Source organism: Larus michahellis, chromosome 5 (assembly GCF_964199755.1).
Source record: "Larus michahellis chromosome 5, bLarMic1.1, whole genome shotgun sequence".
Classification (NCBI taxonomy): Eukaryota; Metazoa; Chordata; class Aves; order Charadriiformes; family Laridae; genus Larus; species Larus michahellis.
Window position 1 is genome coordinate 76,256,979 of NC_133900.1, and position 21,319 is coordinate 76,278,297.

Consider the following 21,319-nt stretch of genomic DNA (forward strand, 5'->3'; position numbering starts at 1 on the left):
TAAATGGCCGGAAGCTTTAAATGACATTTTAACAACTCCGATCACACTAGCCATAAACCCAAACCTGCACATAGCCAAAAGCTGGTGTGCTGTGTGTCTCAGTCAGAAGACCCAGTGGATTGGTTCACAGGCAGGAGGTGAGACTAGATCACTAAAGGTGTGCTCAGCTCTGTGGCAGGATGGGGAAGATCTTCACCCTCAGCCGTGTCCTACGCATTCACTAGCACTGACCTCAGAGGTCTCTCCTTTCTCCCATTTCAGGGACTTAGATTTTCAGGCAGTTCCTACTGCCGGAGCATCCCTCCTGCTGGTCGGCTGAAGTTTCGGGGTCTGAACCGCTAGCAAACCCTGTTCAGTTCAAAAGCTGCAGGCTGGATGTTCCCGATGTAAATATTAACAGGCTCATTAGTAAGGTCAAGAACGACTTGCAAACAAGTCACTGAACTCTCCAGTGCCTACTAATTAGTTGTAACAAACAATAGGGATAAACATGAGCTGTCTGATTTTAAGTATGAGAACGCCAGCCCACTGGTCAGTGGAAGGGGAGAATGGCGTCATACACACGGTGAGCAGCCGTGAGACAAAGCCACGAGTAGCTGAGCCGCAGCATTGCTGGAAAAATCTTTGAGACAGGATTCTCTCTGGAACACAACATGACCTGGATTACGTATCCTCAGCAGATCTCTCAGCTCGAAGGTAAATAGTAAACCACAAATTCCCACTGGCCTTGCCTTCGGCACCTGCAGCTGCTTCTTCACCTATTGCAGGAGGGGTTGGCGTGGGCTAGAGTGTCAAATATTCATGTCCCCTCAGTTTTGGTTGTGAATACAGACAATTTTTTTTCCCCTTGTTCAATGCAGCGCTGGAGCTTTCAGTTCAAACAGACCTACGTGGTCGTACGGAAAAGCCAGCTCTTCACTCAGCTTCGTGTCAAACCACTCATTTTGCAAGCCAGCCCTGCTGGGAATTTGTCTCCATTTAAGGGGCATTTCTCAAACTGCGGTTCATGGAATGGCCAAGGAACACAGATATATTCCAACGCCATGCAATTTTACTCTGTGTACAGGCTGAGTCATGACGATTCGATATAGAAACCTTTTTAGAACCGGGTTTAAAAAAAAACTTTTATGGTTTCTCTAATAAAAGGTCTCTAAAAGAAGGTGTGTTACCTTTAGCAGCCAAAGGCAATCGTGTTGTCTTTTTTTATTTAAAAAAAATATCTAAAATAGAATATGGAATATGGCATCTGTTAAATGTTCCCCCTCTTTGATGGCTAAAAGTGCTATGAAATACTGACCATCTCTTTGCTTGATTGTATTTTGCTTTGTTTCAAATGAGGTATGTTGTTCAAGTATTGATTTCGGGTAAAAATTATGTTTTCTGTCAGTCTGTGCTTACACGGAGGATGAAATGATACAGGGAGCTGTGTGTGTTGTCCCCAAAAGCTTGCATGATTTATTTTGTGAGTGCAAATGTATTTTAAATATAAACTTTAGAGAGTAAGAGGTTGTGGGCGGGTTTTTTTTCTAATATTTTCAGGTTACCTGTAAGAAATTTTGTTATAAAAGTCAAGAATAGCCTATCATTTAATCAGCTGTAAAATGTTAATGTAACTCTATATAATATTCTTTCTTGGTAAGAAAAGGTTGCGATTTTTACTTCAATTATTTCCATACCCCAGGAGAAAAAAAAAAGAGATAAAAAGGTAATAAATATATTCCAAATATCTTTTATTTCAAGGTAAAAATTAAAATATTTTGAGCACTTTTTAAACAGCACATTTTAGGATGGAGAACAAAGTATATATTGATTTTCTTAAATATGTGAGGCTTTAGCTTTTCTTGTTGTTTTCCTTATCCCTCTCTCTGGAAGTATCATCATCCTTGGTTTTGCTGAAGTATTTGTTTGTAATGTTTTTGTCACACATTTAGTTAGTTAGATTGATATAAAAAGTATCTTTTTTTTTTTCTCCAGTTCGTTTGTTTACTGAAGCTGTAAATGGGTTCCATGGAGTTGACAATAGGTTATTAAAAGGAGACCTCTCAGTTCAATTTTCTTCTGCTGTGGCTTTTGTCACGTTTGTATTCTACTGGCTTTCCACTCACCATAAAATGTTCTAGGCGAGACAAAACATAACTTTCAAACTCAAACATTTTCCCCCAGAATGTCCCCCAGGCCCCAAAGTAACAAACCACAAAGCTTTATTTTTTAATTCTTAGTTTTCTTGGTGAGCCTTTAAAATCTCCTGTAAATGAAACCACTTTTTTGTTTAATCCCTTTGCCCATGGATTTAGAGCCGCCATACAACTAGGTCACACGTGACGCGCTCTCCTCCTCGGCATCGGTACCTGGTTTAACAGTAACGCACAAGCATCTCTCGCCCTTTGTGCTAATCGAACCCACACGAGATGGTGTAATAAGCTTCTTATCAGTCCAGGGGTTTGAAGATAACATTTTATTGTCAGTGTGATCACACTTGTGGAACAGCTAAGCAATCAGCAGAACGAGGCAGCTCTTTAGAAGCAGGTTACTAGAGTGTATCACCTCTTTTTTGTGTGTTATAGGGGTTCCTTTGCTTGGGACCTGCTGTCTTTCTTCTGGGCCTTGGCCTGACTAAGCACGACGACTTCAGGCTTTCTTATATATGCAGTCTGTTAATGTATGCATCATCGTCGTCATCATCATCAAAGATGTCCCTGCTTACTGCAGGGGGGTTGGACTAGGTGACCTTTAAAGGTCCCTTCCAACCCAACACATTCTATGATTCTATGATCTACCCTGTCTCCTAAAAGTGACCTTTAGATTTGAGACTTCTAAGGAAAACCAATTGAACATCTCAACAGGCCTCTTAAAACCACCCCGCTCTGTGTTCTTTTGAGGAAGAAAACTGTATGTGAAGAAATAACGTGTTAAACTTTTTGTAACAGAAAATGTCTGGATACCTCTCTTCTAAGAATGTTCAAAGCTTTTATATAGAAGGCAAGGGGGAGGGAAAATCTATACAGCAGAGCAGCTATGATATGAAAGGGCACTCTTATAAATTAATTGCTGTGCTTATTTACTTTTTGACTGGGTTTTTTTCCAGGTCCTCCCATTATTCTATGGGCAGTCGAGCTTTTTCCCATGACAGTATTTTCATACCTGATGGGAGAACAGAGAGCGAGCAGGCCGTCCAAGCAATGTCACAGGAGAACGTTTTAGGAAAAGTCAAAACTCTTCAGGTAAGAAATTGTCAGCGGGGGAAAAAAAATATTTAAAATGTAGTAGAAAATTATCTCCAGAATGTGTTAAATGTGGATAAAGGCGGGTTGCTTTTTCAATAGCCTTGGGGCAGTTTCTCAGCCACGTAAGTTGTTTGGCCAAAAGCCAGGTAAATAATTCAGATGATCTGCAGAAGGTCTAGGGTTTGGTCTTGAAAGGTACGGCAGTGACGCTGCAAGCGAATTTGCAGAAATGTCTGCATCTCGTGGAACTCATTTGGATTGAAGTCATGGTTTTGGCATGTCCTGATCTGTGTGCCTGAGACCTACAGATGTGGTACTGAGTGAAAAAATGAGGGTGGTGCTGGTGGCAGGGAATGGCATGCAGAGTGAGACTTCTTCACAAAGCTGAGTTCGTTATCCTTTTCTACCGAATAATTTTTTTTTCTCCTTCTTTTTCTCCCTGTCCTTTCAATGGTTCTCATGTAAGGTGGATCTGTTCATCTCTCCAAAGCAAACAGCACATAAGTAACTACACAAACAACACATTTGGATATTTGCTTCTAAAGAGCTTTAAATGACCTGCTTTCCTTTCCAGAACTCTGTCCCGTCAGGGCTCTATTTTTTTGCTTTACTTCTTGTACATCTCTAAGATTCCCAGCTCTATGCCTATCTAGACCTTGTCGTTTCAGTTTATTGCTCAGGATGCTGACACGTCCTGTCAAAATGCTGATAAATTTTTAATGCTGTGTACGCGCCGTTACCCTGTAGCTGAGTAGTAAAACACCATTGATTTCTTTTACCTCTGAAGTCTGCCCGCAGTACATCTTCTCTGGTGAGCGAGAGGTCATGCATGGTAGACAGATCCAACCTTCAGGATGAAATTGTTCCTTCTGCCTGCCCGGTGCTGTCAGCAGACAGAGCACCTGAACAGCCTTGTCTCTGCTGACTGTGGATGAACGTTGAAGTCGAAATCACACTAAGACAGCTCCAATTTCTCTGTGCTGTTTTTTCAGCTTGAATTTCCCTGGGTCGGGTAGATTCAACGCATGCTGCTTTCCGGGCTAGAAACCATTGTATTTTAAATGACTGCTGACTCTGGGCAAAGACGTGAGGTTGGACCTGTCTTGCAGAATGCTTGAGCGTCCTTTGTATACAAAGCCCACTGACTTCTCTTGGATCTGTTGTATTGGCTTCAGTACATTAGCTTTTCCCTGAACACCTTTTCACTTTGTAGGAGTGGCTTCTCCCATTTCCAAACTCACCTGAAAATTCCCAGTGGAAATTATTGCCTTCACTAAAGTCAGAGACGCGATAAAAAGTACAGTTACTGCAATTGTTAACAACCACCTTCACTAAGCCAATGGTAACTCAAGAAAATTAAAGCAAGAATAGTCACTCTTGAAAGCCACAAAATAAATAGCCAGCAATACACTCTTGCTTGTATGAACCATGAGCCTTTTTTTGGGGTGGTTACATGAATGTATTTTAAGGGGGAGTGTTTTTTCAGCTGCTTGATGTCAAAAGTATGCTTAAATTTTTATTTAAAACTGAAGGACAGCAGTTAATTTTTAAAATATAGCTGCCACTTGGCCTATAACAACATTTCCAATGTTGTTTTCCCGCTTTGTTGATGATGGAGATACCCAGGGCTACCCACTCAAACAGAATGCAAGCGCATAATAGATTGCAAATGACACTTTTAATTATTTATGTATTTACATGGAAGTTATATATTGATCGAAATGGCCATGGATTTCTTTCAGAACCCATGGAAAGGCTCCTTATAAGAAGCCCAGGGGCCACCTCTGGATTCTGCAAAACCTGCTGCCCAGCACAAAACTGTCCCCATTTCCCCAGCCATGATTTCTGCAACTATTCCCTGAGTTTTAGGACAAGACCACGCCAAAATCCCATTGCACATTTTTAGGTTGACCTTAGAGCTGAGTCCCAGGTCTGACCAGTTATTTGAACCATCATTCCTGTCTGAAGGTTGTATGCACTCCATACCCCATCCTTTTTTTTCTGATGTACTATTCTAAGAGGATACTGTGTTTGCTGCATGATTTGCAGTCACAGAAAACACCGATAGTCGCTCCCCAGTTATCAGAAGCTTGCATCTACTTTTAAGTGCCTTTCTGCAAGCTCACTCCCACTGGGAACCTCTGTATTTCTTCAAGTGGTGGAACAAGAGGAGACAGTCACCTCTTCTGAAGAGCGTTCCACTCCTTAAAACCAATTCTGCGGCCAGCTCCTGGTAAAGTCATTGCTTCGACACCAGCATTCCTGTGGTTTTGCCCAGACTTGCATGTCACGGTGGAAGCACAGCATTTCCAGTTTCCATTTGCCTGGCAAGGTGCTCCTCAGTAAAGAAGCGCTGCCAGGACTCCATGCCCTGTGCTGGCTCTGAACTCGCTGTATTCCAAACGGAGAAAAAAAAACCCTACAGATCCTTTTCCAGGATTTTTTTGGGGGGTGTTAGAGTGAACATTCCTGGAAAACTTAAATCTTTTTTGGAAGAGGCACTGTGCTTACAAGCCCACCCGATAGCATGGTGAAAAGGGTTGTGAAATCGACTAGAAATGTAAGCCATTTAATACTGACGGTGCTGGATCTCATCCTGCTGACCGCCAAAGTGTTTCCCCCTTCTCGCCTTGCATTTCTGCTGACTTCAGAGTGTCGACGAAGCCACAATAAAATGTCGTGTAATGGTGCCAAACTCTGCAGTGGTGTGGGCGGCATATGCACCAGCTCGGCTTCTTATTGTAGGAATTCTCTCTCTCTCTCTGATTATGTGCGCAAGGTAAATCAGTTCTTTCTGGAATAGCTCTCATTTCTTTTTTTATTGATTTTCAGATTGGCAGCATTCATCTTATCAGGCTTTCTGTGAATGCGTTTGGTCGTGTTCAAAGGTTTTAGCGTGTGCTAAACTTAGCTGGGATTCTGTGGTTCCGTGTGTGAGCAGTCGGGCTGAGAAAAGCCTGACCCCTTGTTCACCGCCAACACCCTTTGTGTACCCTGAAGGTATTTTGTGTTGGCTCCAGCCATCGGCTGCTGTAAAAGCCGTCTTTTCCTTGTCCTTTGGATCTGCAGAGATTGATCATTACCTAGTTCTCAATATCCAGCGCAGAAAGCCAGCCTGAACCCGTTCCCACACAGAGACGGTACCGGGCGCTGGTGCTCTTAGTGCGGGACTCACTGAAGTTTCTTGGGATCTGGTGCTTTACCTCCCATACGGGACTGTGAATGAGACACAAGGAAAGTTTAAAATCTCAATCTAGCAGGGTGTCAGAACAAACCTAAAAGAAACTCTGTGAGATTGTTTTTACGTCCTTCCCTTTCATAAGCCAGCGCTGTGGGGTTTTTTTCTTGCGTCAAAGCACGTTAGATACACTTGCTCACATTTTGCAGCTGTGACTCTTCTTCCTTCTGCTGATATTTGCCAGAAATTAACTGAATGACAGTTTTTTCATTTTTGCTGAATGACATTCAGCAAATGAACTGAAGACAGTTTTTGTTTCAGACCCACAAAACCTGCAGCAGGTAAAATGGAGACTTGTTTTGAGTGTTAGCGTCTTGATGCGTCTAAGCCTTTATCTCCCTTTTGCTGTGACAAACCCATGGTGTGTCACTGCTGCTGCCTCTGGAGGCAGGGGGACACCTTGTTCTCCACCTCCTGCCTTCACTGAAGGTATCCCGGGTTATCTGGCACCCATGAGGCTGCGGCAGTCACCTGCACGAAGTGTTAAAGGCTGACTACGGCATATGGCTTACTGCATTTAGGATCTACTGGGCTACACCTTTTCTGTCTCATGTGGCCGCATGGTTTAAAACAAACAAACCCTCTGCTCTGTAAATTTGTAAATTCATTACACGGATATTAATTATGATAAAACATGTCTTGGCAATCCAGACTTCTTGGTCAAATTCTAAAGGTCCACTTTTTAGATTCACACTTGCCTGGCTTTGTAACGAGGAATGTCCCCCACCATTTTCTTCCTCTTTGTAATGAGGAATGTCCCCCATTGTTTTCTTCCTGTCAGACCTAATGAGTCTTCAGTTTTGGATCCCATTTCTTTTAGTCATAGCGTGTCTTAGTCAATGATCAAGACAGTGCTTCCCGTACTGTGCATCGCACATCTGTATTCTACCAGCCATTCCCATTGTTGTTTCTGTCTGATGTTGCCCAGATCTCAACAAGGCTACAAATTCGTTTGCTAAACCTCAAATCTATTATCTTTTAATTTGATGCTCTGCAGTTTATAGACTTGGGAGTGAATTTTCACTGTGTGATTGCCCAGCTTTGTATTTCTTACAATGCGGTTCTTTGCTGCCAATATTTCCTAGCGCCACTGCAGACTAATTGGTTTCTTCACGTTTGACAATTGTTTTCACTTTATAAACTGAATTTATCATTTTTTCTTAATTATTCTAGCAGTTCTGGAGCAGACCCCCTTTTTCCTATGATCGTATTAATTAAGTATCTTCAGGCTTCTCCAGAAAGTCTTGCTCTTAACACGTGACCATCTGTAAGTGGTCCATTGCCACCATATACCGAAATCTTCATTTGCCTCTAGATTTGCTGCAAATACATATCTCTAGAGATCCATACACAGTTTGCTTCTTCAGCATTCTTTTATTTTGGGGTCTTCCACAGCTTCTCTGGGCAACCTGTTCCAGTGTCTCACCACCCTCACAGTAAAGAATTTCTTCCTGATATCTAATGTAAATCTCCCCTCTTTCAGTTTAAAACCATTACCCCTCATCCTGTCGCTCCACTCCCTGATCGAGAGTCCCTCCCCATCTCTCCTGTAGCCCCTTTAGGTACTGGAAGGGGCTCCAAGGTCTCCCCGGAGCCTTCTCTTCTCCAGGCTGAACAACCCCAGCTCCCTCAGCCTGTCCCCACAGCAGAAGTGCTCCAGCCTCTGACAATCTTCATGTCCTCCTCTGGACCTGCTCCAACAGGTCCATGTCCTTCTTGTGCTGAGGACTCCAGAGGTGCTCACAGTATTCCGTCCCTGGAGTGCTACATCCCTGGTGTGTGTGGTCCCTCCAGCTGCTGTTTCACTGTGTAATTGTCATAGGTGGTAGCCATGCTGGTTTGGTGCTGAGGATGGTCTGTAAATCCTGTGGGAAATAGCTGTCCACTGGCTGCAAACAGAGGGACTGGGAGAGCCCGCTGGAGTTGATAAGGCTGGAAGTGGAAGGTGCAGGCAGGAAGCCTTCATCTCTGTCCTTCTGCTCTGTCTGCCAGCTAGATTTCGGAGCAGGACAGTGATTTCTGACTGCTAAATTACAAGCCTTCTTGCCCAAAACCAAAAGAGAGCCGGTTCATTTAACTGAGACCAATATGCATCTATGGAGAGATCCAAAAGGGTATCTAAATACCCTGTGCGTGGCTGTGCAAAGGTAGAAGAACAAAATGCCATGCCTGCAACTTCTAATGACACGAGTTGCAAATAATCCTTAGGCAGCCATCATCCACATGCTGTCAGCACAGGGATTCTCAAGTACAGAGGATTTATAGTTTTGTGTTCAGAAATTTATGTCTAACTGAAACTTTCGAGAAATTTAAAGCAGGTGCTGCTTTTCAGGGAATACATCCTCTTCTCACCAGCCTTGCGGCTTACATTGATGTATCTCTCCATCTCTGGGTTGGACTGTGTGTGTTCTTCCAAGTAAAAGTTGTGGGTTTTTTCTTTTCTTTTGGGGTCGATGCATTTTTATGGTTTTTACAATTGACCAGGTACAGAATGTATCTGTATGATTTTTTTTTTGAGACAGGATAATTGCATTGTAGTTAGAGTATAAGCACATTTTTAAAAAGAAAAAGGAGCAGGTTTTACATTGCTCTTTGAAAGCAATAAGAATAAATTTGCTCAGCGGTAACAATAAGTTATTTCAGATTCTGACATTTGGTATTCAGCATCAGCTTTGGAGATTAGAATGCACTGAAAGAAACCGGCCAACGGAAAGCTACTAGTGGTGTTCATTTAAGCTAAATTAGTTTAAAAAATGTCAATAAATAAATAAGTAATGTGAGAGCTATGAGTTTCCTCTTCAATGTTCAAATTAAGTTATGCAAGTCTCAGCAAAGAAACTTTTAAAACTTTGACATAATGTAAAAAAACCCACCTGTGTACAGTGCATAAATATCGAGGATACTCTATATCCTGGAAATATCAGGAAAATAACATTCTAAACTGTTATATAGACCAGTACGCATTTTTACAGCAGAGCTCTCAAGCATCCCTGATGACAATTAAAAAGGCCATTCTTTAAGCATAATAGCTCCATCCCCACACAACTCCCACCATGCATTGCACACAGTAGATCATGAACTTGATCAGAAAATCAAGAGAATAACACGCCATCCCTTCCTCCAAAACCCATTCCAAGCAATAGGTACATGTGGGCATGTTCTCGCCGTGGAACAGGTGCCCAAATCCTTAGTTTCTTGGGTAGTTGCTCGGGTAATGCTGACAGTTCCAGTTTTCTGCCTGGGAGAACTATTTGTCTAGGAATACGGCTTTTGTAAGAAGAAAGGAGCAGCCTCGAGTTAGAAAACACGTTATCAAATTAAGAAGCTATTCTGAAGTAATTTTCTACCAGCACCACGGGACGTGCGGGAACAGAGCAGAATTACCTCTCTCACACTATCTAATAAAGACTGGTTTGCTCTCTCCAGCTCTCATTTACGCTGGTGGAAACACGTAAGATTTCAAGCCAGAGAGTTGCACTGCTAACACAAAAGCTCGGGAGAACTTGGTGAAACCCTTGCCTTTCCGCTATGGGTGCACCGCCAGTAATCTGGGCAGGAATAAAACTGGCATTCAAAGCTGCCCACTATGCCAAAATGAGGTACCTGATGAATTCCATTACCTTCTGCCAAAATCCAAATGGGCATAAATAATGCGTAACTCAATGAGGAGACTGACAAAAACTATTCTAATTTAATAATCTGATTATAAGGAGTCTCTGCACGTACTTTTTGTCTTCATAATTCAATATTGAAACGTGGTAATGTTTTGGGGTAATACAGATAAACTTTTTGCGAGAGTCTAGTCCACTGGGCAACGATGGCAAGCAAGACTGATCTGACCTGAATCATTTTAGAGGTCCATCACTGCTACTAAAGCACGTCTTCCCTTGCCAGCTGCTCACCTAAGCCATGCCACTGATTATGGGCTATAGGAAAAAAAAATAAAAATCTTTGTTTTACGTTCTATCTGCTCCAATTTTCTGCAGCTCCCAGCAGCGTGCTCATGTCAGGGGTCCGTCTATGTACCCCTGAATAGAAGCTGCACAGCTGAACTGGGTATTGCTGAGCTGTAGGTGTTCATAGTAACACAAGACAGAAATGAGAGGTCTCCTTTGGAGAATTTTCTGTGCTCGAGAGAGAGTAAAGCAGGAAAATAGCTCCACAGTTGGTTCCTTCCTTCCTAACTGAGAATGATTCTTTGAAATATTTCAGGAAGCTAATCCATCAATAAGTGTTCCTTACTCCATGTGCTCCTTCCAGAGAATTTCTTTTAACTCTTTTGCAAAAAGTTCACGTTCAGGGGCTGTATGGTATGTGTCTCTGCAGTAGCCAGGGCTGTAATTTCTCCAATTCACCCTACCAGAGGACAGATACTATATAGTACTTATTTGACTCATCTTACGCTTGATATAATTCAAGAGTACCTTCTTGTAACGCTTGAGAGAAGATTACTTCAACAAGGAAAATAAATGGTGGCAAAGCTCTTTCATCCATTCATCTACTGCATGTCTCCTGCATAAACTTCTTTGTGCGAAAGCGGGGACGTGGCAGTGCACGTGAGCATGAGCAGACGTGTTTGTGCGCATTAAAAGAAGCTGGATTTCTCCTCCTTTGAGAATTTGCCTCCTCTAAGGCAGGGTTATGCCAAGCCATTAACATTTAAAACTTACGACTAAACCTTACAATTAGGATATCTTTAAGAACTACAAATGCATGAGATGCAGGGTTTGGGGGCTGGAGAGGAAAAAGTTTGCCTTTTGGAGATGTTTTAGCTTCTCAGTGTACACTTGGCTCATGATTTCATTTCTTTGCAACAGTAAGGCTTCATAATTAGCTTGTATAAACAAAGTCTTAACCTAGGACATAGATTTTAAAAAAATAAAAAAGAAGGAATGTTTCAAAATTCACGATAAGTTTTCAAAAGTTGGCAACGCTGATGAGAACTCAAGTCGATCACCCGCAATTGGAAGTCATGCAGTAAATTCATGACCTTGGTCACTTTGAGGGGAGAAAGAAGACGAGGTGGCCACTGCGTTTCAGCAATGTGAGCCTCAAGTTGGTCTTTTTGTCCGGAGTCAGAAGTTGCCCTGAGTGTTCCCGTGCAGCTTTCACATGGAGAAGTGCTAGACTTGGCTTGTTTTGCTCATAACGTAAATAACTTTGCTTTCTTTTCTTGTTTTTCAGCAACAGTTGGCCAAGAACATAAAATTTGGGCAGCCTCCACAAATGACAGTTTCCGCGAGGACAATGGGGGAGGCAAACGCTGGTATAGTAGAGGACGTGTTGCTCAGTAGCCCCATGGAGATCGAGACTCAGCAGGACGCGGTGATCTCAGACAGCGGTAATAAAGTAAGCGCTTTAAATCGACATATTCATGGCACTATAGTGGTATTAAAACAGGAAAGTTCACTGGGGCTTAGCAGATGTCTCCGGTGAGGCGTATCTGAGCGCAGCGGGCTGTTTTATGTGGGTGGGATCTCTCAGCTCGTGCTTCTTGGACCGGCGAGAAGCGAGTGCTCTTGGCACCCTGAGCCGGGTCCCACAGAATTACCGGTTTGAACGTCTGCTCTGAACTTCCAGCAAAGCAGACATCACTCGCAGCGTAGCTAGAAGACAGGAAATTTTTTTTTTCCTGAGACGGAAAACGTCTTGAAATATGGACTTCCCCGCATGGAAAATTGTGCACAGCGTCAAATGGCAAAAAAAAGAAAAATCGTTCCAAAATGAGAGGGGTCTGGAGCCTAAATCCATAAAATCCTGTGTCTTGGGGTAAATATCTTTATTTCTCATGGACAGGAACTGAAGGCAAAGAAGGGGGAGAAACATTTTGAGACTCCTCCCTAAATCCAAATGCCTGGTATAATTCAAATAATTATTCAAATTATCCATGAAGATTTTGACACTGGGAACTGTAGGCGTTTGGGTGTCCAGAAAGCGCTTGTTCAGGCAGTGAAGAAACACGGCGAGTGACGGAAGCTCTCTGCAAATCCTCCACGGCGAGACTGGTTCTGTGTGTTGCTGTAACGGCTGAATGGAGCACGGGGGACAGAGGGACACCCTTCCCTGCCCGGAGGAGGCTGACTTTGTGCCTGGGAACCCTTGGGGAAGGCATGCAGGAAGCCACTATGTGCGTGCAGCCCCTGAGATCCTGGAGGGACAGCAGGGCATGCGGCTCAGCCGGTGTTTGCTGGCGCTAGTGCCAGCTGTGTGAAAGGCAAAGGCAGTAAGTGTCCTCCGCAGCTCGTGCTTGTGTTCAGCCAAACACACAGAAAGGTTTATGGCTGAGGTGGCCCAAATTCTTCATCAGTCTTTGAGGGGCAATATAGCACTTGTGTGACCACATCCCTCATGGCTGTGGTCAGATCTGGCAGGGAGCCAGGTGTTTGCGTACAGGAAAGCTGGGGAGGGGCAGTTTGCAAGGGCATGTAGCGATAGGACGAGGGGCAATGGTTTTAAACTAGAGCAGGGCTGGTTTAGATTAGATATTGGGAAGAAGTTCTTTACACTGAGGGTGGTGAGACACTGGCACAGGCTGCCCAGAGAGGTGGTGGAGGCCCCATCCATGGAGACGTTCAAGGCCAGGCTTGATGAGGTTCTGAGCAACCTGATCTAGTTGAAGATGTCCCTGCCTACTGCAGGGGGGTTGGACTAGATGGCCTTTAGAGGTCCCTTCCAGCCCAACACATTCTATGATTCTATTTGGGTAGGACCTGCACGGTCACGCCTCTCCCTCAGCACTCTGGAAGGATAAAAATGCAGTCAAAGTAAGGTATATTCCTCGTGCTTCACAAATACTCCCTTCTGAAGCAATCAGTTAAGGTGAATCAAGACTATCCTGTGCACAGTAAAAGTGCAGAGTGATTTCGGACAGGCTTTGGCTCTGCACCCTGGTACTAGGCGAGACTCTGTGTTTGGTACCGACGTACATTCTCCGCAGACAGCCTTCTTGCTGGGTCCTGCAGGAGACCCGAATGTCACCTCGTGACCTCCAGCTTGATGGAGAAAATAATTCCAGCACTAGAAAGACTTCAGAGTATTTTTGTGTAATAAAGTGGGAGAGATTCAGTCCTTACCACCTCTACTCTTTTAAATATTATGTTTTGAAACTAAAATTAACTCTCCTCTGCAGAGTTCTTTATCCAAATACTGAAGGAGCAAACATCCCCACTCAGAGGAGACTGCAGACATGGTCAAACCAGTTGTACCTGCATGGGGTCAGCCGGAGCACTGGGCTTTTTCTCTTACTGCGCTCAACTCACTATTGCTTTATCAGAGATTCCTGGTGCACAGCACCTTGCCTGGTTTCTGCTCCTCTCTCTGCTGTTGGCCTTGTAACTCCTTTGCGTGGTTACCTGCATAGGTGCTGGGGGGACGGGCTGGTTTCTGCCAGGAGTCAGCGGCCAGGACCGCCCGGCGCTGCTCTACTTCAAACAGGTCTCCCGTCTTGCTTTGGGACTCCTGATTTTCCCGACCGAGTAACTTGGATGGATGGCAAGAGTTCTGGGTTTCATTTAACCTCTATTTGTGAAGCTGATTTTTCAGCCTTTATGCTAACGATCATGGGCGCCTGGTGTACCAGGATCCCAACGTTCATTGGGCTATGAAGTAAAACTGGGATATAATGACTAAAACCAATGTTTCTGGGTGTGACGGACGCTGCTTCAAGCCTTGCGCCTTAAAAATCCCCTCCTGTGAGATGGCTTGGAGAGGGTCGGTAGCTCAGGAGTCCTGGGGACTGGTGGGCTCCGATTTGCTTCGTAGGAAGGGGAGTCGCCAAGAACCTGGAGCCGAAACTCTTTGCGGCAGAGCTGATGCCTGGTCAGGGTCCTGTGTTTTTTCCTTAGGCGTAGGTCAGGCGGAAATAAAGTTATATGGAGCTGACTGAAAACCTTCAAAGCTGTGCTTTTTCTTTTGATTTGGAACCTGGCTATCTTGTTAAGGAAGCGTGAGTGTTTTGCCTTTTGTAGTGTCTTGTAGCAACTGCTTCTGTAGAGACAGCAGTGATCCAAGGAGCAACAAAGAGAAAATCATAGCATTTAGGAACAAGAGTTGTTTATCCGTCAATCCTGCAGTGACGGGAAACAGGGTAAAAATCCTGCTCTAACTTGCATGTTTTCACAAGTCCTTTAAACTCTATTCATTAGATCCTTTATATTTTAATATCTAGCTGTGGTAATCTTCTTCTTTTCTAGTTCAGTGACACTCCAGATTTCTTGAGACCAATGAATTTGCCTGGAATGGGACACGAGGTGGAAGAAAAGGTAACAAAACTTTTACACTCAGTTCGCACCACGTTAATTTCTAATTTCACTTATTAGAAGCCTGAGTGCCCGTGTTTGCCTTAACGCACGTTTCATTTTCTCGTGACCGCCCAAGTTTTTGTGAGCGATGCGCAGTTTGGGGGCCGGTAAATAAGCAATAACTGAGATTGAGAAATCTGTAAGAGCTGATGGGAAGAAACAGCAGAAGTCGGTCCCTGCCAGTCTTGCAGCATTCCTGCATTTGATGTATTAATCACAGAGCCATAATTTTCATAAGTACTTCTACCACTTTGTTATGCCTACAAGTAATTCAATAAGCGTATGCAAAATGTTCCATCAGCTTTTAAGTAATTGGTTGCCTAATTAGCATGTGTTTAACCTGTGAAGATTACAGAGCCGTCTTGGAAACAATGTATGTGATTTTCTTTCCTTACAGAAGATGTTTTCTCCCTTCTGGGTTTTCGTTGTTTTTTTTTTTTTCCTGCCTTCTTTTTCCACTTGGATTGTGCCAAATGCCAGTCTCAGGATGACGGGGCTCAGTGCCTTACGGGAGAGACTGATTACAGGCTCACTCTTGCACGTCTAGACATACAGTGCCGCTGCATTTACTCATGAGAGGAGTCTCGCTATATCGCTTTGTATTTGCACTTTCCGAACCCAAATACTTAAAGGGCAAGAGAAAAAAGCGCCAAGCCAAGCCAGAATTGTCTTGTTTTATATTTTTTTTGCCGTTCTTTGGCGCGAGCCTGGACAACTCCACGTGACTGTGGAGGGAAGGTTTTCCGCAGGCACCGCGCCAGCCTGAGACTCGACACCATAATCATCTCCCATGCAGATAGTTCAGCTCTGTAGCTGTTCTGATATAATGCTTAGATAAGTCAATCAGATTTTCTCTTGCCAAAAGTGTATAATCTAAATTATTTAAAGATGCAGACATTTTTTTCCACAGTAAGCAAACTTTAAAATGTCCCGGTGTTTGACGTTGCTTAAAACTCTGCCTCTGCCCTTCCTGTTCCCAACAACACCTGAGCGGAGATAAACTGTGAAAAAACTTCAGTTAGAACGGTCTCAGTAATTTTTAAGTGAAAAGTATAACCACATCTAGTACTGGAAACAGGAAAATATTACAGCTGTAACTTCCATGTCCAAAGTTCATGATTTGTATAATGGAAAAACGAGGTTTGAAATAATTTCTGCTAATAACTCCTCTGAATTCAAAACTGCAAAGGCGTGTGTGTGTTATTTATTTATTTATTTAAATGGTACAAATAGTTTAATAATAGCTTTTTGGGTTTGTGATACAAACAGGTCACTCCGGTCAGATTGTCTCGGCCAAAAAGACAATTTTCCTGTTCTGGCACGATTGAAACAATCAATCTGGATGCAGTTCCCCAGGCCGTTGCTCGTCTAGACAACAGTGCAGCTAAACACAAGCTGTCGGTGAAGCCAAAAAAGCAGAGGATGTCAAGAAAGCACAAGAGATTAACAAAGGTATTGAATCACTGGTCAAACAGCGAGAGGAAGGGGGTTGCTTTTGAAGCTGGGTACAAAATAACCATAACGGGGTGCACCAGGAGTAGCTGTAGACAGAGGACTGCCTTAAGCCGTGATTAACACTGTTGGAGACAGCTATTGAAAGCTTCTTTGACAAATCTTCTGTCTTCAGGGCAAAACAAAAAGCACGCTTCTTTCGTTTTGTCTCAAAATCAAGATAGAGACCTAAAGATGAAACCCTAGCCGGAGAGAAGATGCCAAGAAGTTTTAATATGGCCAGTTGAGACAAATACTACTTACATCTGAGGTGCTTCCACTAGGATTTTACACTGGGAGAGCTTTCTGATTCTAGTTTTCCTAGTAAAAAAATGTAGGTCAGAAAGGTCTGAAGGATCTCTGCCGCTGTTCATGCTGCTCTGGTACAGGCAATCAGATAGTGCAAAATTTGTGTGGGGAAATAAATGGGTTCTCTAAAACGGGCACGGGTTCTGACAGCGATAATAGCGTTGTCTTATAAGAAAGAACAAGAGGTAAGTAACACAGCTCTTGCCACAGCTAGAGTGAAATATCAAATCCTCACTTTGTACACTTACTGCGTGGCTATTTTGCTTTTTTATCCTGCATCTTACCAGTGCTTGTAGACAGGACAAGGCTATTCCACTAACGTGGGGTTCAGGAGAGGCCACTGTCCGTTCTTCCGCACCATTGTACGTGCATTTATCACTCTCGCACCGAAGAAATTAAATCTAAACCTCTTGTTTTTACAGAATGTTTAGCTGGAGCCAAACGGCGGCTCGACAAATGGTAGCTAGACAGGGCATTAGCTGAGCTGTTTTCCTCACGGAAAGGGCTGGGACTTATTCTTCAGGCGCAGCTCATCTTCAGACCATGTCGCTACAGAGACAAGGAACGAGCTGTGAAGAAAATGTGCGTTGGGTTTATTGCAGGTATTGCAGCCCCGTGCCAGGGCTGCGGGGCCAGCACGGAGAGCCCGTCAGCAGTCGGCGGATGCCTCGGTACGGCACCGTATTGCTGGGGAGCTCCAGGTTCTCCGTCCATGCAGGGTCCCGCGGTTCCTGCAGTAGACACAGAGCCTCAGCACAGCTAATGAGGAAGATATCCTGGCTCAGGATTTGTCAAAAGCAACCGAATTGTGTTTCCCTGAGCGGTTCTTTCCTGGCTAGCGTGGCAGAGCTCTTTTCTGCAGGCAACAGCTTCCGTCTCTGCAAGTAACAGCTAGATTTGCCATGAAAGATCTGGCAAAACAATCCCCTTAAGTGGGTGCTAATTATTTCAGGCTTAAAGCATGGAGTTCTAAGTAGTAGAACAGGCATATGAAACTTGTGCTCCATTCCTTGGGCATCTGTAAATTTGAAATGGCAGGTCTCAGTCTGCATTAGCTCGTGTACGCCAAGCGGTGATTCAATATTTAGCATTATACTATTATCACTGTTGGGATGTTTCCTTTCTTTTAAAGGCTATTATCCGAATAGGTGGGAAGTGTGGGATCTATGATGATGTGACCCATAAATTGGGGTGGGTGCATTGGCTCTGGATCTCAATCAGTGGGTTTTTCCTAAAAACAAAACAAAACAAAAAAGTTGCTTTGTATTTGCAACGAATTGTTTGTTGACTGTAAAGAATAACGAGCCAATAGGCGATATTCAGTAACTCCAAACTTGTCTCCCAATTTTAGGGATCACAAAGTTTAACAATAACAGAATTTGAGCCCGAGGACCTAGAAATTCAGCTGTATGGAGACAGATTCCCAGGTTATAATGGACACATCATAGCAGACAAGCTAATCCAGAACAGAGATGAGCAGAAGCAGCCTCAGCTGGCAGAGGAGAAAAGAATTGAAGATCACTGGGGGATCTTTGAGGCTGAAAGGATAAGGCAGATTGTAGAAATGGAAGAACAAAGAGAAATGGAAGAACAAAGGTGCCAAGAACTTGAGCAGATGCAGAAAGACCAGGAGAGAAGGCGTTGTGAAGAAGAGAAGAGGCAGTATCTCCTTGAAGGAGAGACATCTTTGGAAATAGAAGAGCAGACATGCCATAAAGAGGAGAGAAGAGTGCTGGAGGCTGAAAAGAGGCAAGAGCTGGAGGAGCAGAGGCACCAGGAACTGGAGAAGCAGAGGCAGAAGGAGCTGGAGGAGCGACACGGAAGAGAGGTGAAGGAGCAGAAGCACCAGGAACAAGAGGAGGAACAGAAACAAGAGCCGGAGAGGCAGAAGCTCCAGGAACAAGAGGAGCAACAGAGACGAGAGCTGGAGGAGCAGAACCACTGGGAACAGGAAGAGCAGAGATATCAGGATTTGGAGGAACAGAAGAGGCAAGAGCTGGAGGAGCAGAAGCTCCCGGAACGGGAGAAGAAACGTCAGGAGTTGGAAGAACAGAAGAGGCAAAAGCTGGAGGAGCAGAAGCTCCAGGAACGGGAGGAGCAGAGACGTCAGGAGTTGGAGGAGCAGAAGAGGCAAGAGCTGGAGGAGCAGAAGCTCCAGGAACGGGAGGAGCAGAGACGTCAGGAGTTGGAGGAGCAGAAGAGGCAAAAGCTGGAGGAGCAGAAGTACCGGGAACGGGAGGAGCAGAGTCGTCAGGAGTTGGAGGAGCAGAAGAGGCAAGAGCTGGAGGAGCAGAAGCGCTGGGAACGGGAAGAGCAGAGACGTCAGGAGTTGGAGGAGCAGAAGAGGCAAAAGCTGGAGGAGCAGAAGCACCAGGAATGGGAAGAGCAGAAGCGCAAGGAACTGGAAGAGAAACAGAGACGAGAGCTGGAGGAGAAGAAAAGGCTAGAGCTGGAAGAATTAAGGCAACAGGAGACTGAAAAACAGTGCCAAGAGGAAGAAGAAAGAAATTGGCTGGAGGAACAAAAAGAACTCAAGGAACAAAATAAGGAAGAAAAACAGAGAGGAGAGCTGGAAGAGAAAGAACTTCAAGAAGTTGAAATAAAACTGAAGCAGGAGAAAGAAGCGGAGAGCCTCAAAGAACAGAAGAATCAGGAGGAACAAAGGCAGCATTTGAAGGAGAAAGGAGAAAAGACAGAGAAGGAACAACCCCAGCAAGTAATGGATAAGAAAAAGAAACGGGAAGAGCAGAGAAAACACAAGCTCACAAAACAAATGCACATGGAAAGTGCAGAGGGTGTCCCACAAGATGAACTGAAGCAGAAAAAGGAACAAAACGGACAAGAATGGAACAAGCTGGAAGAGCAGGAGGTAGCCACAGGACAAAATCTTCAGCAAAACCAACAAGAAAAATCCTTGGAACAGCAACAGGACAAGGCTCAGTTGTGTCCTGCAGGGGCCAATATGCATCCCGTAGAGGAGAAGCTCCAAGAAGGATCAAGACCTCAAAAACTCAAACAGCCAGAAAAAGGGAATAAACCAGCAGAAGTCCTAGCCCAGAAACTGAAGAGAGAAGTGGAAGCTCAGGAGCAAAAGCGAATAGGGGAAGAACTTAGGTGGCAAGAGGTAGACGAAAGGCAGACTGCATCCAGACCCTTCACCTTTCAAGTGTCTTCTGGAGATAAACAGATCATATTTCAGAAAGTTAATCTGAGCCCAGTCACGCCCGCCAAAGGAGAGGGACTCTCTTCTCCATCCGTCAAAGACTACAGGATGCATGCGTCCAGCAAGGGCTCTCACACGCTCCCGTCGTCTGTGTGCGTGCCCCATACAGCTATCTTGGTTACTGGGGCACAGCTGTGTGGCACAGCGGTTAACTTGAACCAGATAAAGGATACGGCTTGTAAATCGTTACTTGGCTTAACGGAAGAGAGAAAAAATGTGGATATTCCTTCACCAGAGAAGGCCCAGAAAAAACCCCAGGAGCCCAAACCCAGCAGCAGTAAAATGAAATACACGCAAGAGGCACTGAACAGCCAGGCCGTACTGGCAGAGTGGGCTTCTATCCGCTCCAGGATCCTAAAGAACGCAGAAAACAGCAAATATAACGAGAGAGACCGAGTAAGCGCCTGCAGACACAGTGATGACTGGACACCCCGAGGACGGGGTGGTCCCCACGGCAACTTGAGGAAAACCCTCTCTGCGAACGCAAAGTTCTCGATCACCCCAGCATGGCAAAAATTTTCAGAAGCTTCAAAAAACAATTTGGAGGCGGAGAATGTAAGTGCGGCAAAAGGCAATGAAACGGTGTCCGTGGGAAGAATCACTGGCCCATCCACCGATTCGAAGGAGGATGCGGCCCCCACTTTTAAGGATAACTTAGCTGAAAAGGCTAAGGAGAAAACGGAACCCCGTAGTGAAATGGCAGACAACACAGAAGGCTGTAAATTTGCAAAAGATCTTCCATCTTTCCTTGTTCCGAGTTTTCCTCATTCTCCGGGTAAAGAATTACCCCAGGCAGAACTCCCGGGTGCTCTGGAAAACCAGCAGAACAACGGCACAAAAAAAGCAGATAAACCAAACGGGGAAGAAAATGTTTCTCCTTTTGGGATAAAGTTGCGAAGGACAAACTACTCTTTACGTTTCCATTACGATCAACAGGCAGAGCAGAGGAAAAAGAAAAGGTACAGTGCAGGGGATAGTTTTGAGGGTGTGCCTGACCCACTAGTCACAACAGAAGGTGAGAAAGAACCCGCTGTTTTTGCTCCCCAAGAGAGTACATCCCCTGGCACAGGGAAAGCGAACGTCACCGGTATTTTAAAAGACTCCAAAGACTCTCCAGTGACTGTGGTGGAGATTTCACAACCAGCGGGCACGCCGCTGGTCCTGCCAGCCACTGGCCAGGGTGCTTTAGCCCCTCATGAGAAACCAGCATGCAAGGCACTGGTCCCACAGAAGCCTGCCCTAGCTCCAAAGCCCGCCAGCCAGACACCGCCAGCCTCCCCTCTCTCTAAAACCTACCGATCGAACCCAGCGGATGCGCCAGGGCAAAGGCTGGTTAAAGCTGAATCCGACGGCGGCTGGAGGAAAGAAGACAGAGCAAATGCGGTGCACCCCGCACCACCCAACGAGTACAAAAACGAAGAGGAAGAAATCAGAGAAAAGAAGTCCTTTTTCCCATCTATAAGTATTCCATGGAGAGAAAAAAATGACAAAAAGCCTGAGCCACCAAAGAAAGGTATGTATTTTTCAAAGGTCT

The 21,319-nt window shown here is 44.6% G+C and overlaps 1 protein-coding gene across 20 annotated transcripts in view; it reads left to right on the forward strand.

Moving 5' to 3' along the window:
- CRACD (capping protein inhibiting regulator of actin dynamics) overlaps positions 1-21,319 on the forward strand; it is a 141,432-nt gene that overhangs the window by 111,637 nt on the left and 8,476 nt on the right. For all 20 annotated transcript variants that reach the window (XM_074588120.1, XM_074588124.1, XM_074588112.1 and 17 more), the window contains 5 exons: positions 3,086-3,221; positions 11,647-11,811; positions 14,655-14,723; positions 16,032-16,214; positions 17,914-21,298. In XM_074588120.1, coding sequence (XP_074444221.1) covers positions 3,086-3,221; positions 11,647-11,811; positions 14,655-14,723; positions 16,032-16,214; positions 17,914-21,298 — 3,938 coding nt within the window. The remainder of the gene's footprint in view (positions 1-3,085; positions 3,222-11,646; positions 11,812-14,654; positions 14,724-16,031; positions 16,215-17,913; positions 21,299-21,319) is intronic.